This window comes from Plasmodium fragile, assembly GCF_000956335.1.
Source record: "Plasmodium fragile strain nilgiri unplaced genomic scaffold supercont1.29, whole genome shotgun sequence".
NCBI classification, from domain to species: domain Eukaryota; phylum Apicomplexa; class Aconoidasida; order Haemosporida; family Plasmodiidae; genus Plasmodium; species Plasmodium fragile.
Genome location: NW_012192609.1, coordinates 187,602 through 199,315, shown reverse-complemented (window position 1 = coordinate 199,315; position 11,714 = coordinate 187,602). Strand labels below are relative to the sequence as shown.

Here is an 11,714-nt window from a genome sequence, read left to right as displayed (position 1 = left end):
GTGCGAGCGTCTGGACATACCTTGTGGCATGCAAGTCAACAAGTGTACTTCTTTGACATGCGCCTCCTCGCACGTGAGTGTGTAAAATAATATATTAGTGGTTCATCCATAAACAAAGCTCCAAACACAAACCAGCAAGCTGCGCACCGTCCCCTGTATGATGGTAGGGAATTTTTTTTTTATCTTCTATGCATCCGCATGGGACTTGACTTTAAACAAACCCTAGTGGCAACCCCAGCGATTCCATAATTTTTTCCTCCTCAAGTTTTTCCTTAAGCTTCCTATCAATTTCTTCCACTCTCTTGGTCTCCAACATTTCGTCCTCATCGCTGTTGGACATTTCCGCGCCTTCCAATTTCGTCCTCTTTTCAGTTTCTACATCACCGCGTTGATCATTTGTATCTTCCACATGATCTTCACTTTGGTCAACATGGGGGATAGCTTTATTTTGCATTTCCTCAACTGTTTCATAATGGCAGTTGTCTCTTAGTTGTGTTCTTCTGTAACGTCCTGTTCTGTTGTCTGACCACCCATGTCGATCCCATTCATTGAAGTGTCTCCTATGTCCGTGATGATAACCTTGGTAATTTTCATCATTGTGATAATCATAATGTCTTTTGTGATATTTCCTGTTATGGTTATAATTGTATTCATTCTCTTGATCAGAAAAATCAAATTCTTTCCTTTTCCTTTCTCCATCTCGATCCCAGTCCCTGTCTCTACGCCTGTAATCCCTTCGATCGTGTAGGGACCCGTCTCTTGCATCCGCGTCATCTTTTCTGTGGTGATATCTGTGAGATTCGTACCTGCTACCTTTTTCTCCTTCCCAGCCTCGCCCTTTCCTGTTATCGTAGCTATGCTCACGATGGTGCTTATGTGTATGATCATGTTTGTGCTCTCGTCTGTGCATTCGCTTATGCCTTTTACCTTCCCGATTTTCATCATCACTTTGGCTGTCCTCTTCTCCTCCTGTATCATATTTTTTGCTACTTCGTTTTATCTTCTCAGAGACGTCAATGTATTGAAGTTTGCTAAGATCGCTATCGGAGGAAATCGATTCCTTGTCGTTTTCGTCAACATCACTGTGTTCACAGCTGTTTTCTTTCTTTGGTGAATTTGTATTTTCCTCACCCGTCTCAGCATCATGTGTACGGTCTTCTTCACTACCATTTTCATCTCCTTTCGATTTTTTTTTTTTTTTTTCCTTTGTGCGATGCTTTTTTGCCTCTTTTACCTCTTTTTTGTATTCCAGGTCTCGTCCATCATCACAGCTATCATCATAGCTGTCATCATCATCGTCATCACCTCTGTGCCCCCTTTTACTTTTTTTATGAATTTTTTTTTTTTTCCTCTGACCTTTCTTGCTGTTGGATCTCTTGGTGCCACTTTCGTTGGAACTTGTCCTGTTCATGCTTGTGCTAGGCTTTGAATCTGTAGTTCGCCTCGTATCGGAGCCTTCCTGTGACGGGGCACTTGAAGAATCCCTACAGGAGCCTTTTCTGATGGACGCTGAACTGTCGGATCGTTTCCTGAGTGTTTTCTTTTTAGAAGATTCACGCGAAGGGGTTGGCGATTTGGATAACCTCGAATCATCGGAGGAAGATTGACTACTTGATTTGTTGCGCTTCTTTCTAACACGCTCCTTTTTTTTATTTTCAGATTTTCCTTTTTTATCATTCTTGTTTTTATCTGCACCTGCTATATCCTTTTTTGGTACCCATAGTCCTTTTTCGTTTTTCATGAGGTTGTTGCTTTTTCTGCAAATGGAAGAACGGAGAAAGAATATATATATTGTTAACACAGAAAGTACATGCATAGCATGTAGATGTATGTTTGTTTTATCAAAAGTGACAGGATTATATCTGGACACATGGGGGATGTCTCGACGAAAGGGGGGGGGTGGTTAACCAGACGACGCGAACATAAGAGAGAACAAAGTTGTTTTCCCCTTTTTTTCACATAATTATGTGTCATACCTCCGGTGTACCCTGCTATCATGTGCATCGTCGTCGTCATCAGAGTCCTTTTTCAATTTCACTAAGGAGTGGGCGAAGTCCCAATTTCGATGTTTTATTAGCTCCTTTTCATCCTGCTCCTTTAGCGACTTTTCCTGATTGTAAACGGGTACTAACTGGGGCATCTTTATTTCGAGGAATGTTGCACGCGTGTGTCTCCTCTGAGGACACTTTTCTCCTATGCTTCGCTCTCCTTGCTGAATTATGAGCAACAGGGAAAACTTTTCATCATGCAGAAAAATCACGGGGTGGAAAGTTTCAATTCTGTGGGATATCGCCGTACAGTTGGAATAACTCTATGTGAATTTTATGCCCTTCCAAAAGTGATTCCTCCCCTGTGTTTTGCCCCTTTTACGACTGGATGGGACGCAGAAGGGGCATCATTTAAAAAAAAAATACGAAATTCGAATGGTCCATTGGGAGGGCTATTTTTATAAAATAAATTAAAATAATGGAGAAAAAAAAAAAAAAAAAAAAAAGCGTTTACAAAATTTTTTGTAGCTTGCCTGTTTTATAATTTGCCTGCAGAAATTGGTTAAAAATGGTATCGCGAAAAAACGCGCCACTGGGGTGACGTCGCTGGGTCGACCAGTTTTAAAGCGCAAGGGGGGTACAGTGGAAAGAAAGCACAAGACTGAATACGTGGAGGGACCTTTTCTCCTAATCTGTTTTATAATTTTTTTCTTTCTTATTTACCCCATTTTTACGAAAACCACTATGAACCAATATAGGCAGCATATCTAACATTTTACCACCCTGTTGGTTCCGGTTTACCTTTATAAAATGCTTGTATATCACTCTCCATTTATGTAAGAGAATTTCCCTAACGTTTTCACTGTTATATTTTATACGGTATGACAACACTGTATCATCTCACGGCACATTAAGCAACATGCATGAGAAAAAAAAACAAAAAAAGAGAGAAAAAAAAAAAAAAAAAATTATTTGGATGATATATTTAACAGGGGAAAAATCCAAAGCGAAATATTCTCATCATAAAAACAGCAACGAAATAAAATGAGCATGTGTTTACATTTAAACTTAAGGTGTAAATTACGACAGACGTGGGTGGCATGTCTTCCTTTTTAAGCGTTTTTCGTGTTTTCCTCACGCGGATAAATGGGCAACTATATCCATCGAAAAGGAGTGCGCGCTACCTCACATGAATTTTTGGGATGGTCTCATATCGTCTGAGGCGTTGTGCAGACAAACTTGACACATCACAGAAATGTGTTAATGATGTTGTTGCAGACATCCAGCCGTTTAACGTGCTTGGTCCTTGTGTATGTTATCTTCAAATTTTCGAGCACATCTAAGGGGCAAAAATTCGCAAGGTGCATGTGTATGGCGACTGTAGCGGGTGTGCCATGCCCACCTCCTCTTGTGGGCATTTTGGAGTAAATGGGAGGAGGCGCAAACTGAACAAGTGGGTACCTCCATAATTGACGCATAGGACCGACAGAAGGAAGCTAAGACAACCGCACAGGGACTCCTTCACGAGATTTTTCTTTTCTATGCATAGGGAAGAAGGGCACCACAGGTATGAAGTAAAAATGAAAGATTCAATCCGCACGCGCATGTACAGAAGGACATGGACGTGAAGGAGACCTCTCAACAGAGGCGGCGGATAATTTTCCCCATCAAATTACCATAATTGAAAATCACATTATTGATTATATTGCAAAATATGCCTTTATCAAAGTGGGCCGGTCGTTGAGCATCTTCGTTGCTGTTCATTTTTATTAAGGCGCCGGTAACCAGGTCCTCGTTTTCCAGATACAGCTGCAGGATGGGAGGAGTTAAAATAAGATTATTTGCATATTGCACAAGGATGTCATCCTTTTTTTTTTCAATTCGCATGCCCAGGTGGTAAGCAAAGCAACTGCTAACTGCAGTGGCATCCACCCATGTATATATTTTCTTCGTATATATAACCAGAATGACCAAATTGAAGAGGGCTATCAAATGGTCCGCACGAATTTGGAGGGGATTTAAAAAGAACTTGTTCGAAAGTCCCACACTGGTGCTAGACAAAAAGGATGACTCGTCATCATTCTGTACAACGTCGATTTGAAAAAAATCATCCACAAAAAATAGCAAGGAGGAATAAAGTAAAATAATGAGCGAATTTCTCTCCAGGACGCGGAAGGGAACGTGATAAACACCATGTTCCAGTATTAAAAAAACAAGGTCATGAGATTTAAAATAATTTTCCAAATTGGTGTGGTCATATTTGATAACCTCTATATTGTGTGTCTCTTCCTTCTGAAAAAATGACTCCATTTCTTTTACGAAATTGTTTTGTTTCTCATAACTGTTGTTATCACTGTTGCTATGTGGTCCTTGCTCAATTTCGTCGCTACGAAGTGGAAGGTTTTCTGTGGAAAGTGTGCTGGACTTATGACAGCTTAACACATTTACATCGATCGAGCTGGGCAAATTCCCCTGGTTCGCTTCATAAAAATAGTGAAGAATAACCGGGTTCAGTAGGAACATGTGAACCCCTTGCAGTAGGTCAAAGGAGTGTCTAAAATAGATGTGGGTATTCAATATGAGATCATTATAATCTGGGGAATTTAAAATTCTGTTCCTTAAGAAAAATAACTCTGAAAAGTTGTTTTTTTGGAGGAGCATATCTTCAATGGTTCTTTTATACAAATTCGAGACAGTGTAATTTCCCTGCTCCTGAACCTTTAATATTTGTAGAACCCGTTTTTCTGTGCCATCAAAAAGGGTTCTAAAAGCTTCATGTATTTTTAGGTGACCTATTTCTTCTCCCTGATCTTTTAACAGCACAGACAAACAGGATAACGACTTGTAGTATATTAAATAAATGCAGGCACTGACAAAGTAGAACAGAATATTCACCTCATCATTCACCTTCTTTCTGATGGAAATTTTTTTCCCTATGTTTATGTGGTCCAGATATTTTATATCCCCATCGTTGTTCATATATTTTTCGTAATTTATGTGTAGGTCATTTATGACATGTTTGCAAAAAAAGATGCTTTTTGCTTCTCTACACTCGAGTATATCGCACAGCTTGTTTACGAGTCTGCAAAGGGGTGGTGATGAACAACAAAAAAAACAGTGTCCAGTGGAGCACTCTAGGGGGAAGTGGTGACCGTCCCATGCACCTGCAAAAATGTAAGCGTGGAGAATAGACGTTACGCCCGTTCATTTCCACACATGTGAATCACCTCTCCTTACCTTGTATGCTTTACGAAGAACAAAAAGGAATAGGGATTGTTCACCTCAGTGAGGAGATGCAAGACCACTTTACAGGTTTCAACAACGTTGCTGAATGTTTCATATATATTTACATTTTTGAAAATAAACAGTAAACATATTGTACAGGCGTATTCGAGAAATACGTGCTTTACTTGTTTGGAATTTTTGTCTTTGCTTTCCTGGTGAACATCATATAAGTCTAGCTCTTCGTTGTAAAGTACCACTTTGGTTATGTTTTTTTTGTTTTGGTTTAGGTTGAATAGTTTAATCATAATTTTACACAAAAAGATGGAAAAACTTTGGTCATAAAAAAAAGTCTGTCTTTTAATTATGTATTGAATTAAGAAGTACATATAATGTGAATTGTAAAGAAATTCATCTGGCAGGATTTGCAATATTGCTGTCTTTTGATTTATGTTGTCATCTGAGAGGTTGAATATTTTGTAAAGTATTTCTGACCCCACGTTGATATTTATTTGTTCTTGGCTCATGTCTAATTGTTCGAAATTTTTTATCCTTTTTATTCTGCATGGAGGTGGACACAGGGGGGCAAATGGGAAGGGCATGTTTACCATGTTTTTTTTTTTAAATGGGGATATTTCCCCACAGGGTCATTTTTTTCTCAATTGGAGAAATTGTGTTTGTCTTGGTAGCAAGTTCCGACCAGGTTGCCTACAGCATTTTGTGTCGTGGAAGAGAAGGCCTAATTGTACTACTCAGCCTCTTTTATCCCCACCTGGTGATGTAAAAATGAATGTCGAGCACATCCACCGGTAGGTAGAAGTTACTGTGCAGGCAAATTTTGTCCTTTCCTTTGGTCAAATTGTCTCTAACGTCCTTTATCTTGTTGAATATAATGTACAGTAGTATTACCAACTGGGTGATGTATTTCTCATCCAGCCTCTCGTACGCGCACTCGCTGCTCAGGATGGTGTGAATTATCTGTATGGGAGTTGTGTGGGAGGGGGCAACAAGGGGTGACGCGGTAGGTAAGGTGGTGCGCCAAAGCGGGGTGACCTTTCCAGAGGGACAAACACCTTATTGGAATAGCCCAAAAGAGACAGCTCCCTCGAGCACGACAAATGGTTTAGGGTATCACAGGGTGGTTTCCCCTTCCAATTTGCCTCTTTACCCATTCGTCGCTTCGCCATACCTGCAGAACCAGGAGGTACCTTTCCACATGCTGCGCGCCATTTATGACGCCAAAAAAAAGGCCTATAATTTTTTCCAGCACGAAGACAAAACTTGAATGAATCCCATCGCGCGTGAGTCCCCTTCTACGAATATCCTTATACGTTTCTATAGTCCCAACGCAAATATTGTTTAGCATATAAAGACAAGTGAGGGTTACATTCTTTTTTTTATTCTCCTTTACATGTTTGAAATAATTTTCTAGGAAGAAATAATAGTTAGCTGGATTAACATAAGAACCAACGAGGTAGAGGCAGTTCATATAAATGAACCAGCGCTCTTCGTCTAGCTTTTTTTCAAATACAGAAATGAGATGTGTAAAGAAGTGGGGAAGATGTTCCGTTATATTTTCTTCAATAAAATAAAATAGTAACAAAATAATTTTAGCGTTCTCGAGTGATTCCAATTTATTCGATTCATCCTCGTTTTCCTTGTACAGGTGTTTAAAGTACGCATTTAAAATGGTGAAGGATAATTGCTTGCATTGTTTGTTCATTTCGTTGTGGGTAATTTTTATTTGAGTAATTTTGTTTTCTTTCAGGATGTCCATAATACGTTGATTGCTCTGGAGAAAATTTTGGAGTAATTTCTCGTGGTACTCTACAGAATATTCGTCTTCCCTCATTTGGTCACTCTGGTGGCTTGTGTTGGGGTTATAATCTGCTTCGTTTGTCTCCTCATAAGGGGATTCTTCCTTTGGCTGCTTACCCCGACTGTTCAATTGTTCTTTCTGCCCATGTGGGTGGTAAAACATATTTTCTTCTTGACCACTCGGTTTGTTTTGTTCCTCTATGTGGGACTCTACATCGATTCCACCTCCACCCCTACAGCAAGGATGTACATGTGCTACATGTAAGGTGTACATATTTTTCTTCACCAGAAAAGAGCTACGACAAAAGGGAGGGAAGTAATAATCCGTGAGGGGCAACGGCAAAGTGAAAGCCGTCTTATATGACCACTCAGGGTTAAACTGGTAGATAATTTCATCATTCATATTTTTGTCTAATTCGAAATTCTTCCTTCTGCATATCAGTTGGATGTACATAAAGCAAACCAGTCTGAATATTTTATAATTCTCAAAGCAGGCCGAAAAAAGGTAGGGCAATAAAAATGTGTCAAATTCGTTTGACTCGTTAAATTCATAGAGAATTATGAAGAGGAATGAGTAAAATTGGAACTTCACCCTTGTGCTTTTATCATTATATAAGTTGCACAAGTAATTTATATTTACATACGCCTGGTCGTAGAAACTTTTTATCGGGACCACGTTGGGATCCTTATACCCAATTAGCATTTCAATAATTTTGTAATTCTTGGAGTTGCTATTATGTAGAATTAGCTTCAGCAGTGTGTTCATGCATTTTATTTTCACTTTACTGTACTTGTTGCAAAGGCATTTGAGTAAGCAGGTGCTGATGATATAGTGGTAATTCACGTAGTGGTCTTCTATTTGCTCGATGATTTCCTCAATGAAGCTCATCATCAGGCAGTTTATTTCGCAGCAGTGGTCGAATAGACCCATTAGGCACACCCGGATTATCTTGTCCGCATGGTTCATGAACTGAGAAAAGAGGAGAAATGAAAGCACGCCATTGTGTTGAACGGGCAAATTGGAAAGAGACCTGCCAAATTGGAATGCTCTGGTGCTGTCTATGTGTGACACCGTAATGTGTGCCGCCGCCCACCTGCTGCCCGGAAACGTCCCGCACGAGGATGTAGAAATACGCGAACAGGAAATATCTTGCGTTTTCATTCACGAGGTAGCTTGTGAGAACCATAGGCTTGTGGTCGAACAGCCTCACGTTGTCATCAGCCTCACCAATAGGTAACGTGCATTCATGCGCATTTAAAGTGGCAATCAAAGCATCAATTATGTAGGTGAAATATTTGTTAATATTACTCTCATTTATAATCACTAATAATGTGTACAAAACGAGTAAGACATATTTTTCTTCCTTTTTCTCAAACACGAGGAGTAGACAGTGGAACATTTTGCTCAGCGCATAATCCGTGTAATCAGTGTTAATACTGAAGAAGAAAAATAAATCTTCCAAAACGAGGAAATTATTTTTTTTAATTTCGTGTATGTATTTTTTTAGCAGCCTTTTCTTATCACCACAGTTGGTTATTTCGCTGCACTTGGCTTCCTGCAGATCACCCACATATTCATTGATGTATTGCTTCAGCGCAGTTAGAAGTTCGTTTTTTTGTAAGTCCTCAGAGAAGCATAAATTACAGTCCAATGAATTATTCTTTTGACACTCTGCGGTAGGTGGACAATTCGGTTTACTTTGTTCAGCATTATAATGGCCGTTGGTTTGGCTGCTTGTGTGTCCACTCCATTTTGATTCCAATATTTTGCCCACACCCCCGTGTGCATCATTTTCCCTTTCGATGTAGTCCTTACAGCTTAGTCTGTTACCGCTTTTGTAGTAAAACAATGCCTCCCTAATGACACTGTCGTATTGCTTTGCTTCCTTTTTTGCTTTCACGGGGATGAAGTTGTATTGAATCATTTTCTTATTCCAGAGTTGCGAAATATAAATTAACATAAACGGAAAGAAAAAGAAGAAGAAAAAAGAGTTACTACACCTAGGAATGGTAAAAACTGAATGGGGTATGCGACAAATGTAGAGATATTCCTAGAGGGGGTCTTTCACGTGGGAGAGGAAAAAAAAAATATATCCACATATACGTATATACATATACATATGACCGGAGATGAAAGTTCCCTACACAGCTTCATAATGAAGCAAACAAATGTTTTGCCTTTTTCCAATTTGGGGAAGGACCTCGCGAACAAATGTACTTTCGAGCCGATAGTAGTAACTGGGACAGCGGAGCCGCCAAGCTAATTGCACCTAAATATTTCACTGTCCATGGGGTGCCAGCTCCCTGTCTGTGCATGCACCGGTGTAATATATACACGTTTTATGCGGGGCAAAAAAATCGAACCTCTCTACAAAAAAACCATTCTCCTTTGCGCACACTTTCCATACCGATGCTAGCCGTTGGTGTCGTTTATTAGTGTCACCCGCACACATACACATTGGTGAGGTGGCTGTTTGAAGGACTCTTGGTGAGCCGACTAATCATATGTCCAACGCACGTTATTATATCATTTTGTGTGCACTTTTTTGTGCTTGTTTTTTTCCTGGTTACACCATAATGTGGGCTCTCACCGAGGTGGCATTTCCCGCGCGAAAGGAGTTAACGCACTAATACGGATCCTTTCCCTCGCCCTTGAGCAGCTTGGCTTGACACACCGCAGTCCAATTTTTCATTTTCTTTAATGATACAAAAAGAAATCCCCGCAGTTACGGCAAAGGTGTACGTGGTGACATCCATTTGAGGTCTTCTTATGAGACTCACTCCCCTCAGAAATTTGTGCCTCATTAGTAAATTGCCTATTGCGGGGTATAGAAAAAATGGGGAGAGTGCGCACGTAGACGTTTGTACATATTGTGCTTAATGGGCATGGATTTTCCAACTGTGGTTTAGTCCCTACTTTGCGGATTCGTGACTGAGATGTTGCGTGAATATTCTATTTTTTTTAGGCCAAGAATTGGAGGGTGTTTTTTTCCACTTTTTTTAAAATGATGCAGAAATGGCTTTGCAAAATGGCCCGCAAAATTTAAGGCGCCGATTACCTTTTCCGTTATTTCAGTTTCTCCGTAGCATCCCTTTCTTTTTTTTTTTTTTTCTCCGTTTATATAAAGAGCACAAGGGTGCACAAACAGCGCATATGCTACGAGTACGCCATTTTAGCAATGTGCTAATACAGCCCCTTCAGTGAAGTCGTCCTCGCTAGCGGGTTACCTCTTCAATTTTGGATGGCACATTACACCCCCTTTGAACACATACACGTGAAGAGCGTTTTGGTCATTTTTGCTCACGAGAATATGCCCCTACAAAGAGGGGGCACAGCTTAGGACGTCTGTACGCCGACACACCCCAAATGAAAGCCACAGCAAATGTGTTAGTTCTGCCCCCCTTTACTGAGATGTGTTTCCCCCCAAAATGGGAATAGAGAGCTATTTCTTAAAGTACGTTAAAGCGACGTACATAACGAGAAGGAGAAGTGAAATGAGGAAAACCATAGAGAATTTGAAAAATAATATTTACACGTACAACAATTACAGCTGTAAAAATATAAAGTATCATGTGGGGGAAGAAGATACGTGCGATGGGAGTAGCCACTACAGCGTGCAAATTGATGAGCAGGTGGAGAAGGTGATGCGTTTTGTGAATCCTCTCCTATTTAATGGGCAAAATATCACTTCCAGCATCCCTCCACACGGTAGTAACAATCACACGGAATGTACAAATGAAGACAAGCATAAAAGTTTCAACACAAGTGAGCCGTATCGTGACATCGCATCTAGTCACACGGAAAGTAGTCCCAACACAGAGAAAAGGGCAGACCATCCAAAAGAAAAAAACAGCACAGCAAGAAAGAAGAACTCATATATTTTAAATTATCGAATAAATCACATCGTAGGGAAAAGGGGGAAAAGGGAACAGTACAGATACACCTATTTGAAATCCCCTTTCAAATATAAATATGCATTAAGACATTACGTTTTTGAAAAATATAAATATCATTTTTATTTTTATAATATAACGCACTTTAACATTCATATAATTTTTAACATCATTTTATCCTCCATGACAAGCCAGACTTCTGTCAAGTGTAACATCCACTGGTTCTACCCTGGGAAAAATTTATTCGATTCTGAATTTTTAAAAAAGTGTTTTCTTCCCTTAATGCACGGGAAGCACGACGGGTGTGAGGACCAGTCCGAGATCAATTCGTATGTCCGCAGACACATTGAAGAAGCATACAACAATGCGGTCCATAGTGAAGAGGGGGGTAAATTACTGCCTCCAGGCAACCTTGACATTAATTTAGATTTGACAAAATATAATATACAAAATTTGCTGCCCTTGTTTTTTCAAAATAAAACATTCAGTCAGAATTATAAAAACTTGTTTTTACTGGAAGAAAAATGTTTCAAACAAGTGAAAAACAAAATTAGGAAAAAAAATTTCCACTGGTTTTTGAATAAAAATCCGAACGGATAAACAGTGCATACTGTAGAGGTTGGAGATAGCTCTCGTCAAGGAAGTGGACACAGGCATCGGCTGGCATAAGACATATTCAAATTAAATGCGAGTTGGAGTGTACTTAACTGCATGTCTCCCCAACCGCTCCAAAGTTATGAATCAAATGAAGGGATAATCAAATGCCCATTCACACAAAAAAAAAAAAAAAAA

At 39.7% G+C, this 11,714-nt stretch overlaps 3 protein-coding genes across 3 annotated transcripts; 1 reads left to right on the top strand and 2 right to left on the bottom strand.

Annotated features, from left to right (window-relative positions):
• Positions 1–211: 211 nt before the first annotated feature.
• Positions 212–2,140, bottom strand: AK88_02834 (uncharacterized protein; the record flags this gene model as incomplete). Its single annotated transcript, XM_012480457.1, has 2 exons — positions 212–1,757; positions 1,977–2,140. 2 exons carry the CDS (start codon positions 2,138–2,140, stop codon positions 212–214), a joined length of 1,710 nt encoding a protein of 569 aa, XP_012335880.1.
• A 1,095-nt stretch (positions 2,141–3,235) lies between these two features.
• On the bottom strand, positions 3,236–8,953 carry AK88_02833 (uncharacterized protein; the record flags this gene model as incomplete). The annotated part of the gene is made up of 8 exons (XM_012480456.1): positions 3,236–3,327; positions 3,450–3,527; positions 3,665–3,797; positions 3,951–5,070; positions 5,226–5,771; positions 5,983–6,188; positions 6,400–7,998; positions 8,123–8,953. 8 exons carry the CDS (start codon positions 8,951–8,953, stop codon positions 3,236–3,238), a joined length of 4,605 nt encoding a protein of 1,534 aa, XP_012335879.1.
• A 1,504-nt stretch (positions 8,954–10,457) lies between these two features.
• AK88_02832 (uncharacterized protein) lies at positions 10,458–11,522 on the top strand (the record flags this gene model as incomplete). Its single annotated transcript, XM_012480455.1, has 1 exon — positions 10,458–11,522. One exon carries the CDS (start codon positions 10,458–10,460, stop codon positions 11,520–11,522), a length of 1,065 nt encoding a protein of 354 aa, XP_012335878.1.
• Between the last annotated feature and the right edge of the window lie 192 nt (positions 11,523–11,714).